This window comes from Typopeltis vanoorti, chromosome 17 (assembly GCF_054136105.1).
Source record: "Typopeltis vanoorti isolate ZY-2024b chromosome 17, IOZ_Tvanoo_1.0, whole genome shotgun sequence".
NCBI classification, from domain to species: Eukaryota; Metazoa; Arthropoda; class Arachnida; order Uropygi; family Thelyphonidae; genus Typopeltis; species Typopeltis vanoorti.
In genome coordinates this window covers 105310235-105322719 of record NC_143565.1, presented here as the reverse complement: position 1 = coordinate 105322719, position 12485 = coordinate 105310235, and the positions used below count along the sequence as shown (strand labels likewise).

General features: G+C 38.4%; 1 protein-coding gene across 3 annotated transcripts in view; it reads left to right on the top strand.

Moving 5' to 3' along the window:
- The window catches only part of LOC150097740 (uncharacterized), a 98276-nt gene that overhangs the window by 71551 nt on the left and 14240 nt on the right, over positions 1-12485 (top strand). For all 3 annotated transcript variants that reach the window (XM_090406882.1, XM_090406883.1, XM_090406881.1), the window contains one exon: positions 3048-3165. In XM_090406882.1, the coding sequence (XP_090263008.1) occupies positions 3048-3165 (118 nt within the window). The remainder of the gene's footprint in view (positions 1-3047; positions 3166-12485) is intronic.

Below are 12485 nucleotides of genomic sequence, written 5' to 3'. Positions count from 1 at the left end.
GTGTGATAGATCCAGAGCCTCTGTAGCTCAGTCAGTATAGACAAAGCCTTTGGTCGGAAAGACCTGCGTTCAATTCCTGTCAGTAACGTGAGGAATCTTTATTCTGGTCTCTTTTAACGAATTTTTGCACCTGTAACATACTATATATAGGAGAAACAGGACGCACTGTTCCTATCAGACAAAAAGAACATAAATGACACATTAAATATAATATGAGTTAGGCAGTCTCATACGGAGGTAGGAGGTTTTTTCACCCAGAAATTCAGGTTTTTCATCCCCCCAGAACAAGCAAGCCAGCCCCCATGAACACACGCTTCTACATACATAGGACACCGCCAGGAATAAGGAGTAACCAACCTATTTTGTAGGATTTCAGTTTCGAATGCCTACATGGTGAAAAAGTGTAGGTCTATGCTTGAGTGTAAATTAGGATAGGATAGGATGATGGATCCAGTACAGTCAACAAGTTCTGATATTAAACCTTTCAGTAGCTCTTGCAAAAAAATATTGCATAATGTGCTGGCATTCTGCAAAATAGAATCATTAGAAGCCAGTCTCCTTGTTCCAATTTCTCATCTCACAAAACATGCAAGTGAAATTGCAGGCATATCGAAGTCGACTGTTAAAAGAATTCATGGGGAATCAAAAGGTGAAGGTAAGCCAAAATTTAAATCTCCTAAAAAGCGCCAGAGAAAGAAAAACATGGAAAATGTAGCTTTGAATGATTTTGATGTGGACGTTATAAGAACTAGTCACAAATTTTACATGGTCAAGAAAAAAAAAGTGCCAACTGTTCCAAAATTGATTCCTATGTTGAAAGAAAAAATTAATTTTCCTTAGAAAAGAGAAACTTTAACGAAAATTCTTCATGAAATTGAATTTTGTTTCAAAAAGTCACAGAATAAAAGTAAACTTATCATGGAGCAAAGTGACATTGTTTTATCTAAAATGCAGTATTTGAGAGCAATACAACATTTTAGGGAGGAGAAAAGACCAATTATGTATCTAGATGAAACTTGGATTAACAGTAATTTAACTTATGGAAAATGTTTACAATCTAAAGAAGTGGAGTGCTATAAACCGGAAATGCCTTGCAGCGCATAATAATTTTGTGTGTGGGTGGAGAAATGTTTTTTTTTTTTTTGTTGTTTTTTTATTACAGAATTCAAACTTACTTTACAAAGTAAATTCAACTGCTGGAGATTACCATGGGCAAATGAATTCTACGATCTTCAAAAGTGGGCAGAAGAAAAACTGATTCCAAACCTTCCTAAAAATGCTGTTGTTATAATTGATAATGCTCCATATCAGTCCATTCAATTAAACAAATTTCCAAATTGTTCTGATAGGAAGCAAGTCATTATGGATTGACTCTCTGCAAATAATATTTCTCATTCCCCAGATATGCAAAAAATTGAATTGCTCAACTTGGTCAAAAGAAACTCGCCCAAACTAAACTATTTAAATTCGACATGATACTCAAAGAGCAAGCATGAATTCCTAGCTTGACTACCACCATATCATTGTGATATTAATGCCGTTGAGTATGTTTGGGCAGAAGCAAAAAACTCCATTTGTCATCACAACGTAACTGGGGATATTGATATGTCAAAACTTTTTAAGATTTCAGAACAGGCAATTAAAAGTATTACAATTCAAAACTAGGGAGAATATTGCTTTCATGTCAGCTCATTGGAAAATATGTATTGTGACAGAGACAGAATTATCGAAGAATTATAGAATTATGCGAGCCTTTGGTGTTTAATGAAAGTGAAAGTGATGGTTATGTGGACACCAATTCAGATGACTATAAAGATTAAATTTATAGGATTCGAAAACGGTATTTTTTTTTGAAACTTTTTTTTTAAAAAGTCACAACAAGTCATAATTAATTCATTAGTTTAGGACATTAAACTGTCTCAGTTCTCTCAACTGTAAGTTTAGAATATCTAGGTTTATTTGAAAAAAATTCTGTCTTTCTGTATAATTATTATTATTATTATATACAAAACTTTCTTAAAAATAAATTTCATTATAATTTTTTTTTTATACCTTATTTAATTTTGTTAATGTTATACGCAATTTTTTTCCCAACTGTTATGCAGTCGGAAAATAATTACCACTTTAAGAACTACAATGTTCATAAAAGAAAAGCTAATTTTTCGACCTGTAATAATAAAGAACTCATCCCATAAGACAGATTGATTACCCTATTATTGGAATGGATTCTCCTTTGCTGGCCCACCCTGGAGTATACCGTATTTATTGCACCTGTAACATACCATATATAGGAAAAACAGGATGCACTATTCCTATCAGACAAAAAGAACATAAACGACACATTAAATATAATAATTATGGTGAAGCTGACCTTTCGGATCATGCCCTGAACACCTTACATAGAATTGATTGGAAAAGCACTAGTTGTCTACATCACACCAAGACATGGTATGAATGCAAATTTAAGGAAGCCTGTGAGATTATTACCAACCACCCCAATCTGAACAATAATGATGGTCTAAAAATCCCAAACATATGGAAGGCATATATTCAACCCACGGAACCTTCACCTCTAAGAGCAACTATAAACAGGACTGGAGAAAATCCAGGATCCTAAATCAAAAATAACAATTGTAATGCTAAAAATAAGACATCATTGTTACTGAAAGAAAACTATCTGTAAGAAAGAATGTTTATTCATGTTATCATAAATAGAATTTAGCTTGATGTAGTTTATAAATTTTTTTTTTTCTCACTAGAGGTCATGCCAGTAGAATAACTTGTGATCAATTCATTGTTTCTTTAGCTCACTGTATGTAATGTAACTTAGCTTGTCCTGTATATTTGTATATGCTCCAGATGGTGATCTTAATATGAAGATCGAAACGTCGGGATATTAAAAGAGTTATTTATAACACAGTTGTAAAGTCCATAATTTCTAAAATGAATGCTGATCACCGTGTAACACTAAAAGAAAGGATGAAATGAATAAATAAAAGACAAGCATATTTGCAATAAATTTTTGAAACACATTTACTTTCTATAAGGTAACAACATCATCGGCAAAGAAAATAATTTGTGACCGTATGGAAACCATCATAAAATCTGCGTTATCTGAAGAATGTGTCATTCAGGCATTGTCTGTTGCAGGCATTGATTCAAGGGGTATGTATTCTAGTCTTTAGTATTATTAAATTAAATAATTATTTATATTTATATAATAATTAAATAATTAGTATAATTAAATTAAATTAAATTTAAAATTATTGGCACTAGCAAGACCTGGTTGTCAGAGAATGATGTAGTGACAGGGAATGAATATATTGGATATTATTAATGATAGCTGAAGAACTATAACCAACAAAAACAGAAGTTAAGGAAGATTGTAGATCTGATGGAAATGGTTCATTTGAGATTGTCTGGTGTAAGATAGAGGCGGATAGAACAAAATATATTGTTGGTTGCTGCTATAGACCTGGTAGTCCAAAATGTGGATGACATGCATCAACAGATTAGCACAATGAGTGCAGGCCGAACAATTATCATGGGTGACTTCAACTATGGTGATATAAATTGGAAAGAGGAAAGGGCACATTCTATTCTATATGTTCACTGGGCATCCACAGATGCCGTATGGTCGGTGATGTGCCACACCATATAGTCTTATTGTTTGCTTTTCTGGAGCCTTCAACTCTCTGAAGATTAGTTGCTCTACACACACACATCATCCATTCATCTCATTGATGGTCTACCCCTTCCTCTTTTTCAGGAACTTTATCTTCTATTACTGTTCTGAGAAGTCCTCCTTCCATCCTTTCAATGTGTTCAAAATATTTTAACTTTCTTTTGTCAATATCCTTAAGGAGCCATAGAGTTCTACTGATCTTTTCTAACATCCATTCATTTGTGTGCCTTTCAGTATATGATATTCTCAATGGCCTTCTGTAGCATCTCAAAAGCAGATATCCTTTTCTTATCTCTTTAGATAAGAAAAGAATATCTGCTGATATCACAACCATAAGTTACTGTTGGAAAAACAACTGAATCCAAAATCCTCAACTTTGTTCCCATGGAAATAGATCCATCCTTTCAGATTTTAGATAAGTCTCTGACTGTTGTTTTAGCCATTCCTAATCTTCTTCTGACATCTTCTGCACAGTAATTCTTCACATTAGTAATGGACCCCTGCAGGGGCGAATGTTGGTCTTGAAATTCACGCTTGCTCTTGTTATCATTCAGGGAGTGAGAGGTATGATTGAAGTCTGATTAGCGGAATAATGAATTACCGACCATTTAAAACTATATATTTAGAAATGTATGTACATTTAATCATACAAATACAACATTTATTTTACAAATGATAATCTATCTTTTTCAATTTAGCTACTTGGATACAAATTCTACCATACGGTTCTTCTTTATGAACTGATCAATAACATCGTCATAAAAAGTTGGTTGTAACTTAATTTTCCCAAGCAACACGCACACTTGTAAAGGCTGGCTGAAGCTCACTGGCTAGAGCTACGTTGACTGTGTATGGCCTGTGTTTAAGCACAGAGTGAGACGACGTGAATGGCTATGCGCACGCATGAAATCACAGTGCTGCTGCGAGGACCTGGAAGCTCCTACAACCGAGCAAGCCAAGGTAGCTTTGACTAGACGAGCAAGCATCGGCCTTCGATACACAATGCAAAGCTCAATTATTGCCGTGCAAGCTTAAGATGTCTTCTGTCTACAAAAATAAGCCTAAATGGAATACTTATAAATGCATGCATTTATTAACAAATAAATATTACTTTTTTCTCAATTAATGAGCTTGCGCAGCAAGTAGAGAATTCGCCACTGGATCCCTGGTACTCAAACTTGCAGACTATCCTCAATTCTTTCTCCATTAAGGTACACTTGTTTCTCAAGAGCTTCCCTGTTTGTATTTCCTTTGAGAACCATAATCTTTGTCTTGTTAGGATTGAGTGGAAGTCCTCTGTTATTACTGATCTTGTTAACTTTGTCAAGAATTTATCCTAGTTCTTCCATGTCAATACAAAGGAGTACTGTACATCAGCATACCTCAGATTACTGATCAATCTACCTCCTATCCTAATTCCTGTCTTGAGCTTATCCAGTGCTTCATGCATGATGTCCTCCATATATATATATACTAAACAAGTGAGGAGAAAGTAAACATCCTTGCCTAACTCCTTTTCAAACCTAAAGCCAATCAGTCAATCCAACACCTGTTCTTACCGTCGCTTCTTGCTCCCTGTACAAGTTGGCTATCAACCTGATAGCGTGTTGAGGAAAACCCATTCTTTTCATTATTTCCCACAGTTTCACATGCTGAACACAGTCAAAACCTTTAGAGTTGTCTTACAAACACATTACCAGAGGGAGTCTGAATTCTTTATATATAACTGAAATAGAAAGCCAAAAGGCTTCACTTCGGCGATGCAAAATTATTCAAATTAAGTGGATATTGAATCCGACATTATTTCAAAGCCGAATAGAGAAACTACAAGAGTTTCGTGCTGAATATAGAAACTATAAAAGTTTTGGCAGATCCAAGTGTAAGTAAACCTTTCATGACAGGAGCAACTCGTAGTAAAGGTGGAGTAGGCTCTGATCACTATCCTTAGTATTTCCCATAATGTAAAACACATCTCCAAGTGGATATGTATGATGTTATACATTATGGGGGGGGGGAGAATCACTACCCAGACCGGTTTCAACATTTGTTGAGGTCTCATCAGTGAGTAGTCAGACCCAAAATGCAAATACCCAGGTTGTAGTGATGCAGAGGTTATACTTTACAATACAAATTGCCAAGAGGTGTCACAACACAAAAGGTACCAAGAATTACTGAAATAAAGATTCAAAAGGCTTCACTTTGGCGATGCAAAATTATTCAAATTAAGTGGATATTGAATCCAGCATTATGTATAACATCATATATGTCTGCTTGGAGATGTGTTTTACATTATGGGAAATACTAAGGCTAGTGATCAGAGCTTACTCCATCTTTACTACGAGTTTCCCCTGTCATGAAAGGTTTGCTTACGCTTGGATCCACCAAAACTTTTATAGTTTCTATATTCAGCACGAAACTCTTGTAGTTTCTCTATTCGGCTTTGAAATAATGTTGGATTCAATATCCACTTAATTTGAATAATTTTGCATTGCCGAAGTGAAGCCTTTTGTGATGTGACACCTCTTGGCAATTCGTATGGTAAAGTATAACCAATGCATCACTACAACCTGGGTATTTACATTATGGGTCTGCCTACTCACTGATGAGACATCTGGGTCTACCTACTCATTGATGAGACCTCAGCAATGGTCGAAACTGGTCTGACTGGGGGGAGGGGATAATGAATGGCAATGCTGTAGCCTGTGAAGTTAACCGAGGCACAGCTGTTGCAGTTACCCTTCCAGATGAGCAAATGAGCAGCTATGCTCGGTGGTGGGGTAACCTGCCATGGGGTAGAGCCAACCGGTTCCGAGAGTTCTTCTGAGTTTTTGGTGTTTGACTTGTACTTGAACATTCAACAAAGGTTGAAACCGGTCTGGGTAGTGACCCCCTTTATTATTATTATTATTATTATTATTATTATTACGGGCAACTCCAGGGAGTCATTAGACTCATCGAGGGAGGCCCCAAATCATATTCATCACAACTATTCGACATTCATACAGTATCTATCATACCTCGCCTTAAACTCATTCACTGTCACAGCATCCACCACAGACTCAGGGAGCGCATTCCACTCATTCACTACTCTAAAAGTAAAGAACCCAGCTCTAACACCTTTACTAACCACACTTTTGCCCAGTTTCCATGGATGTCCCCTAGTCCTCCCACAACCAGCCCTGTTCTCAAAAATATCTTCTGAATTAATTTTATAGAAACCCTTCAGTAATTTGAATGTCTCAATCATATCTCCCCTCCTCCGCCTATCAACCAATTTTTGCAACCCACAAATCCTCAACCTGTTCTCATACGGTTCATTCCACAGACCTGCTATCATCTTGGTCACTCGCCTCTGGATCCTCTCCACCTCCTCCCCATCAAGAAGAAACCTAGGTGACCAAATCTGAGCACAGTAGTCGAGATGAGGTCTTATCAAGGCTCGATACAGAGGAACAATAACCTGCTTGTCTCTGCTTGTCAACGTATTCTTCAGCAACCAAGTGATTTGATGAGCTGATTTGGCCACTTTTGCAATGTGTCCCCTAAATTTCAATTCCTTATCCACCAACACTCCTAAATCTCGTGCCTCATCAATTTCCTGGAGCACGGTTCCACCAATGCAGTAAACTGCCTCCCATCTTTTCACCCCAAAATGCATAACCTTACATTTTGCCACATTAAATTGACATCCATTCTCCCTAGCCCAGACCTCCAATCTATCCAAATCATCCTGCAAAATTTTGACGTCATCTGCATTCACTATTGCCCTACCCAACTTCGCATCATCAGCAAACAAATGAACTGTTCCTCTCAGATCCTTTCCTATATCATTTATGAACAAATTAAACAGCAGTGGTCCAAGAACAGATCCTTGTGGTACACCACTAGTCACAGGCCGTCTTGTGGACTCTACTCCTGAGTAAACCACTCTCTGATATCTCTCCGTCAACCACCCTCCTATCCATCTCACCAACCCTATGTCCATTCCCATATGCTGCAATTTACTGATTAGAATTCCATGTGGTATCCTGTCAAAGGCCTTAGCAAGGTCCAGCAGAATCACTGTAAACCCATTACCCTTATCCAGTTCAGCCGTCACTGTGTTATAATACGTGAGCAAGTTACTGAGGCATGACCTACCCTTCACAAAACCATGCTGTCCCCGATACAGTATCCCATTTTCTTCTATCCAATCTTGTATTTTCCTCTTGACTATTTTCTCTAAGACCTTGATAATGATTCCTGTTATGCTGATTGGCCGGTAATTTTCAACAGCAGCCTTGGAACCACCTTTGTGCAGTGGAACTATTTTCCCCTCTTTCCACCCCCTTGGGACTGACCCAGTCCTGAGGCTCAAATTAAACATAATGGTCAAGGGCACTGACAATTCTTTGGCCGCTTCACGTACGACACGAGCTGGTATACCATCCAATCCCACAGATGTATTGACATTGAGGTTCTGTAATAGACTAGTTACCTCTACCTCATTCATCACAATTCCAGTATAAGCTGTTGGTTCCTCCATTTCCGCAAAGCCACCACCTGGATGATATACTCTTGCAAAGTGTTCGCTCAGTAATTCCACAACATCGACTGATTCAGTTACCTCCCTACCCTCAGCATTTTTTAAGATCATTCTACCATGAGCATTTTTCCTTTTACTTGCAACATATTGAAAAAACTGTTTGGGATTCTCTTTAGCCTGCATGGCCAATTTCCTTTCGTAATCTGCTTTTGCTTTTCTTACCACCCTTGTTACCATCCTGGCCTGAGCTTTATACTGTTCATGCACCTGATGGTCACCCTTCTCCTTAAATTCCCTCCACAATTGTTTCTTTTTTTGCAGCTCAAGCTTAATAGTGTTATTCATCCATTTAACCCCTACCTGATTTATTATTCGGACTCTTGGTATACAGTCAACCATTGCCTCCTGCAAACAGTTCTTGACCACCTCCCATGCACCATCAACATCCAGCCCTTGCAGTTTTACATGCCATGGCATTGAGCCAAGCACACACCTAAGCTTGTCATACTTACCAGCCCGGTAATTCCACATATACCCTGTCTTAATTGTAAATTCGACTCCTTTAGCCACCTCCCAAGTCATGACCTTATGGTCACTCTCACCAATTGGTGGCAACAAGGTCATGTTCGTTACAGCCACATTCTCAGTTGCAATTACTAGGTCCAGCACTCTCTGCCCCCTGGTATTTTCCAATACATGTTGCCGTAGATAGTTGTCCCTTAATAACTGCATAAAATCCAATTCCTTCCTCCCATGTGCCCTCTCCTCTTTCCAGTCAATATTACCATAATTGAAATCACCCATAATAATTACCCTCCTTCCATTCATTTCTTCTATTTGCTTATGCATACTATTCCCACCATCCACTCCATCACCCGGTCTATAGCAGCACCCAATTGTATATTTTGTTCTGCTAGATTGTATCTCACACCAAACAGCCTCAAATGTGCTTTTTTCCCCATCCTGCAGTTCAACTTCTATACTCCTTGGCTGAAGCTCATCAGCTATCATCAATAACACTCCTCCCCCCTTTTTATTCACCCTGTCACTCCTGAACACGCTATACCCATCGCATTCAATCCCACTAGCTTTATCATCTTCTGTCAGCCATGTTTCACTAATACCGACAACCTGTGGCCTGGAAGTGCCAACCATGGCCAAAAACTCTTCCTTCTTGTTCCTAATACTCCTGGCATTAGTGTACATGAATCGCAGAAGCCCATTTGTCCCATCCCTACTTTGATTCCTTATACTAATTATCCCATTCTGATTTGTTGTCCGTCGTACTCGCCCGGGCATAATATACTCATTCATACACTTAACTTCCCCCCCTAAAGTCTGCATATCTACTCCCCCCCCTCTTAATAAATCTAGTTTCCCTGAGTCTGTACATCCACTTCCACATCATTCATCAACACTCTTTCAAGTCTCCGTACACCAACTCCATTCAAATGTAACCCATCCATCTTATATAAGTCCTTTCGCCCATCGAACTCATTCCACACATCCACAAATTCCACACCACTCTCCATGCATAACCCACGCATAAAGTCATTGGCAATTATGGCCCTCCTTCTAAACACTTCGCTGTCATACCGCGGTAAGATACTCACCATCCTAACTCTCTCACTCTTCTCTTTTGCTACCTCAAACAACTCCCTCACATCCTCTATCATTTCCATTTTGTCCTCTTTCAAATCATTCGTTCCTGCCACTATTATCATCTCTTTCACCCTCTGTTTTTGCAGTCGAATAGATTCGCTGACGTCCTTTATGTTCGCACCCGGCTGGTACGACTTCGTTAAACTCTCAATTATTACGCCTCTTAATAGCGAATCCCCATACAGCACTCGCTCCTTCATTTTATTGACGTTTACGTACATTCTATTATTTGCCGTCACAGACTTCCGCCGGTTATTTGTCGGTACGTTCAACACACATTTTTGCATACGCTCCAGTTGTCGTTTGGCTCTGTGTATCGCGCCATTTAAACGGGCAATTTCGCTACTCGCACTTATCACACCATTTTCGTTATCGATCAAATCATCCATTCCTTCGGTGTTTCTACCTTCATTTACACTTTCAGCGACGCTCTCACACATATCTGGCACTACCACGCAATTCTCTAGTACACCGCCATTTTCTGCATTCTGACTACCGTTAACGATATCAGTCTCGATACACGAAACACGCTTGAAGTCCTCATTCTCTTTACACTTTCTACACATATTAACTCCACTATCACTTTCTAACCAGACTCCTACCGCTCTTCGCAAGGCATACATCTCACAGACAGCACACTGCATAAATTCTTTTACATCAAAACTCTTAAGCAAGCATGGCGACCTGGCCGCCATTTTTTTCTTTATCGGTGCCATGTGTACGCTATCTTTTCTTAAAAATAATAGTTAAAATAACAGAAAACACGCAAAAATTGCACAGACACACCAAGAAACAAAAAGCAAACAATACTACTTAAAATTCTGGTAAAATATCTAATGTTAACACAAAATAATACTGATCTTTTCAGGAGCTCTCGACAAGCCGACGATCTAATCCGTGCGACACCTAGCGACCATAACGTATTAAATGATACATGTCCGCTTAGAGATGTGTATGATATTACTAAGGATAGTGATCAGAGCTTACTCCACTTTTACTACGATTTGTCCATGTCATGAAAGGTTTGCTTACGCTTGGATCCACCGAAACTTTTAGTTTCTATATTCGGCATGAAACTCTTGTAGTTTCTCTATTCTGCTTTGAAATAATGTTGGATTCAATATCCACTTAATTTGAATAATATATATATATTTATATAAGGGGCCCATGGCAAAATGGAAATGGAATTTATACAGTTACTAAGGGAGAGTTACCAAAAAACAGCACATGATGGAATGAACCAATGGTTTGAGAGTGTTGGATATGGTAATAGCATTAGAAGATCTATCTATAACTGCAGTAGCAACTCTTCAAATTTCAGTCAAGAAAGAGTTTATGAGGAACTACAAAAGCTGATGATTATGACAATCTTGGGATGAAACTTGGAGCAGTGCCATGACATAAGAAACTACATGGAAAGAATGTCATTATTGCATGGGAAGTGGTCAAGGATTGTTTGAGCAAGGCAGTATCAGAGTGCATACCTAGGGTCAGGAGGATAAACAGAGTAGGAGTAAGTGGATGACCAGCAATATAAAGCAAGAGCTGCAAAAAGAAAAAAAAGAAAGAAAGAAAGCATTGTGGAAGGAATATAAATAACAAGGTGATCAGCATATCCACAAGCAGTATAAAGCACATGCAGGAAGGGTAACTAGTATGGTAAGGCAGACTAAATCAGATTTTGAGAGAAAATTAGCTAGCAGGCAAAACTAAATCCAAAAGAGTTTTTTCTACATAGCAATTAAGAGAAAGAAGAATATTTCAGTTACTAAGTGATCATTTTGCAAGGGTATATCATCCAGGTGGTGACTTTGCAGTTACTAAGGTGATGGAGACTGATGTGAGCTTTGAGGTAGGTGAACTGGAGGTACTCAGTATATTGAAAAATATCAATGTGAATACAGCAGTGGGCCTGGACAGTATGTCTGCTCATGTGCTACAAGAATGTGCAAGTGAGCTGGCAGTGCCTTTGATGAAGTTGTTTAATCTAAGTCTCAGCCCTGGCAAGGTTCCAAGGGAGTGGAAAGAGGATAAGATAGTTCCATTACATAAAGTTGGCTCCAAGAGAAGTATCAAATTACAGACCAATTAATATCTCTAGAAGGTAGTTCAAGTATTGGAAAAGTTGGTTAAAAGTAAAATTCAGGAATGGGTGGAAAAGAATATGATACTTTATAGGGGCAGCATGGCTTTGTAAAAGGTAGGTCCTTCTTCAGTAACTTATTCCCATTTTATAATAAGGTGACAGCAGAATTGGATAAAGGAAATGGCTATACCATGATACTGCTGGACTTTGCAAAGGCATTGGACAGAATACCACTTAGTAAACTATTAGATAAGTTGGAGCAAATGGGAATGGATATGAGGCTGGTGGCATGGATAAGGGAGTGGCTGATAGACATCAGAGGGTGGTGTATGGCGGATTGGAATCATTTAGGAGGTTGCTTTTGTCAGCTCATCATACTTTGCCTTAAACACATTCAAATTCTCTGCAGACACCATGCTCTCCGGCAGTCCATTTCAATTATTCACAACTTCCCATGCACAAAACTGCTTCTCACTTTCTTGCTCACACCCTCCTTATACAGCTTCCAGACAGGACCTCTTGTTCTC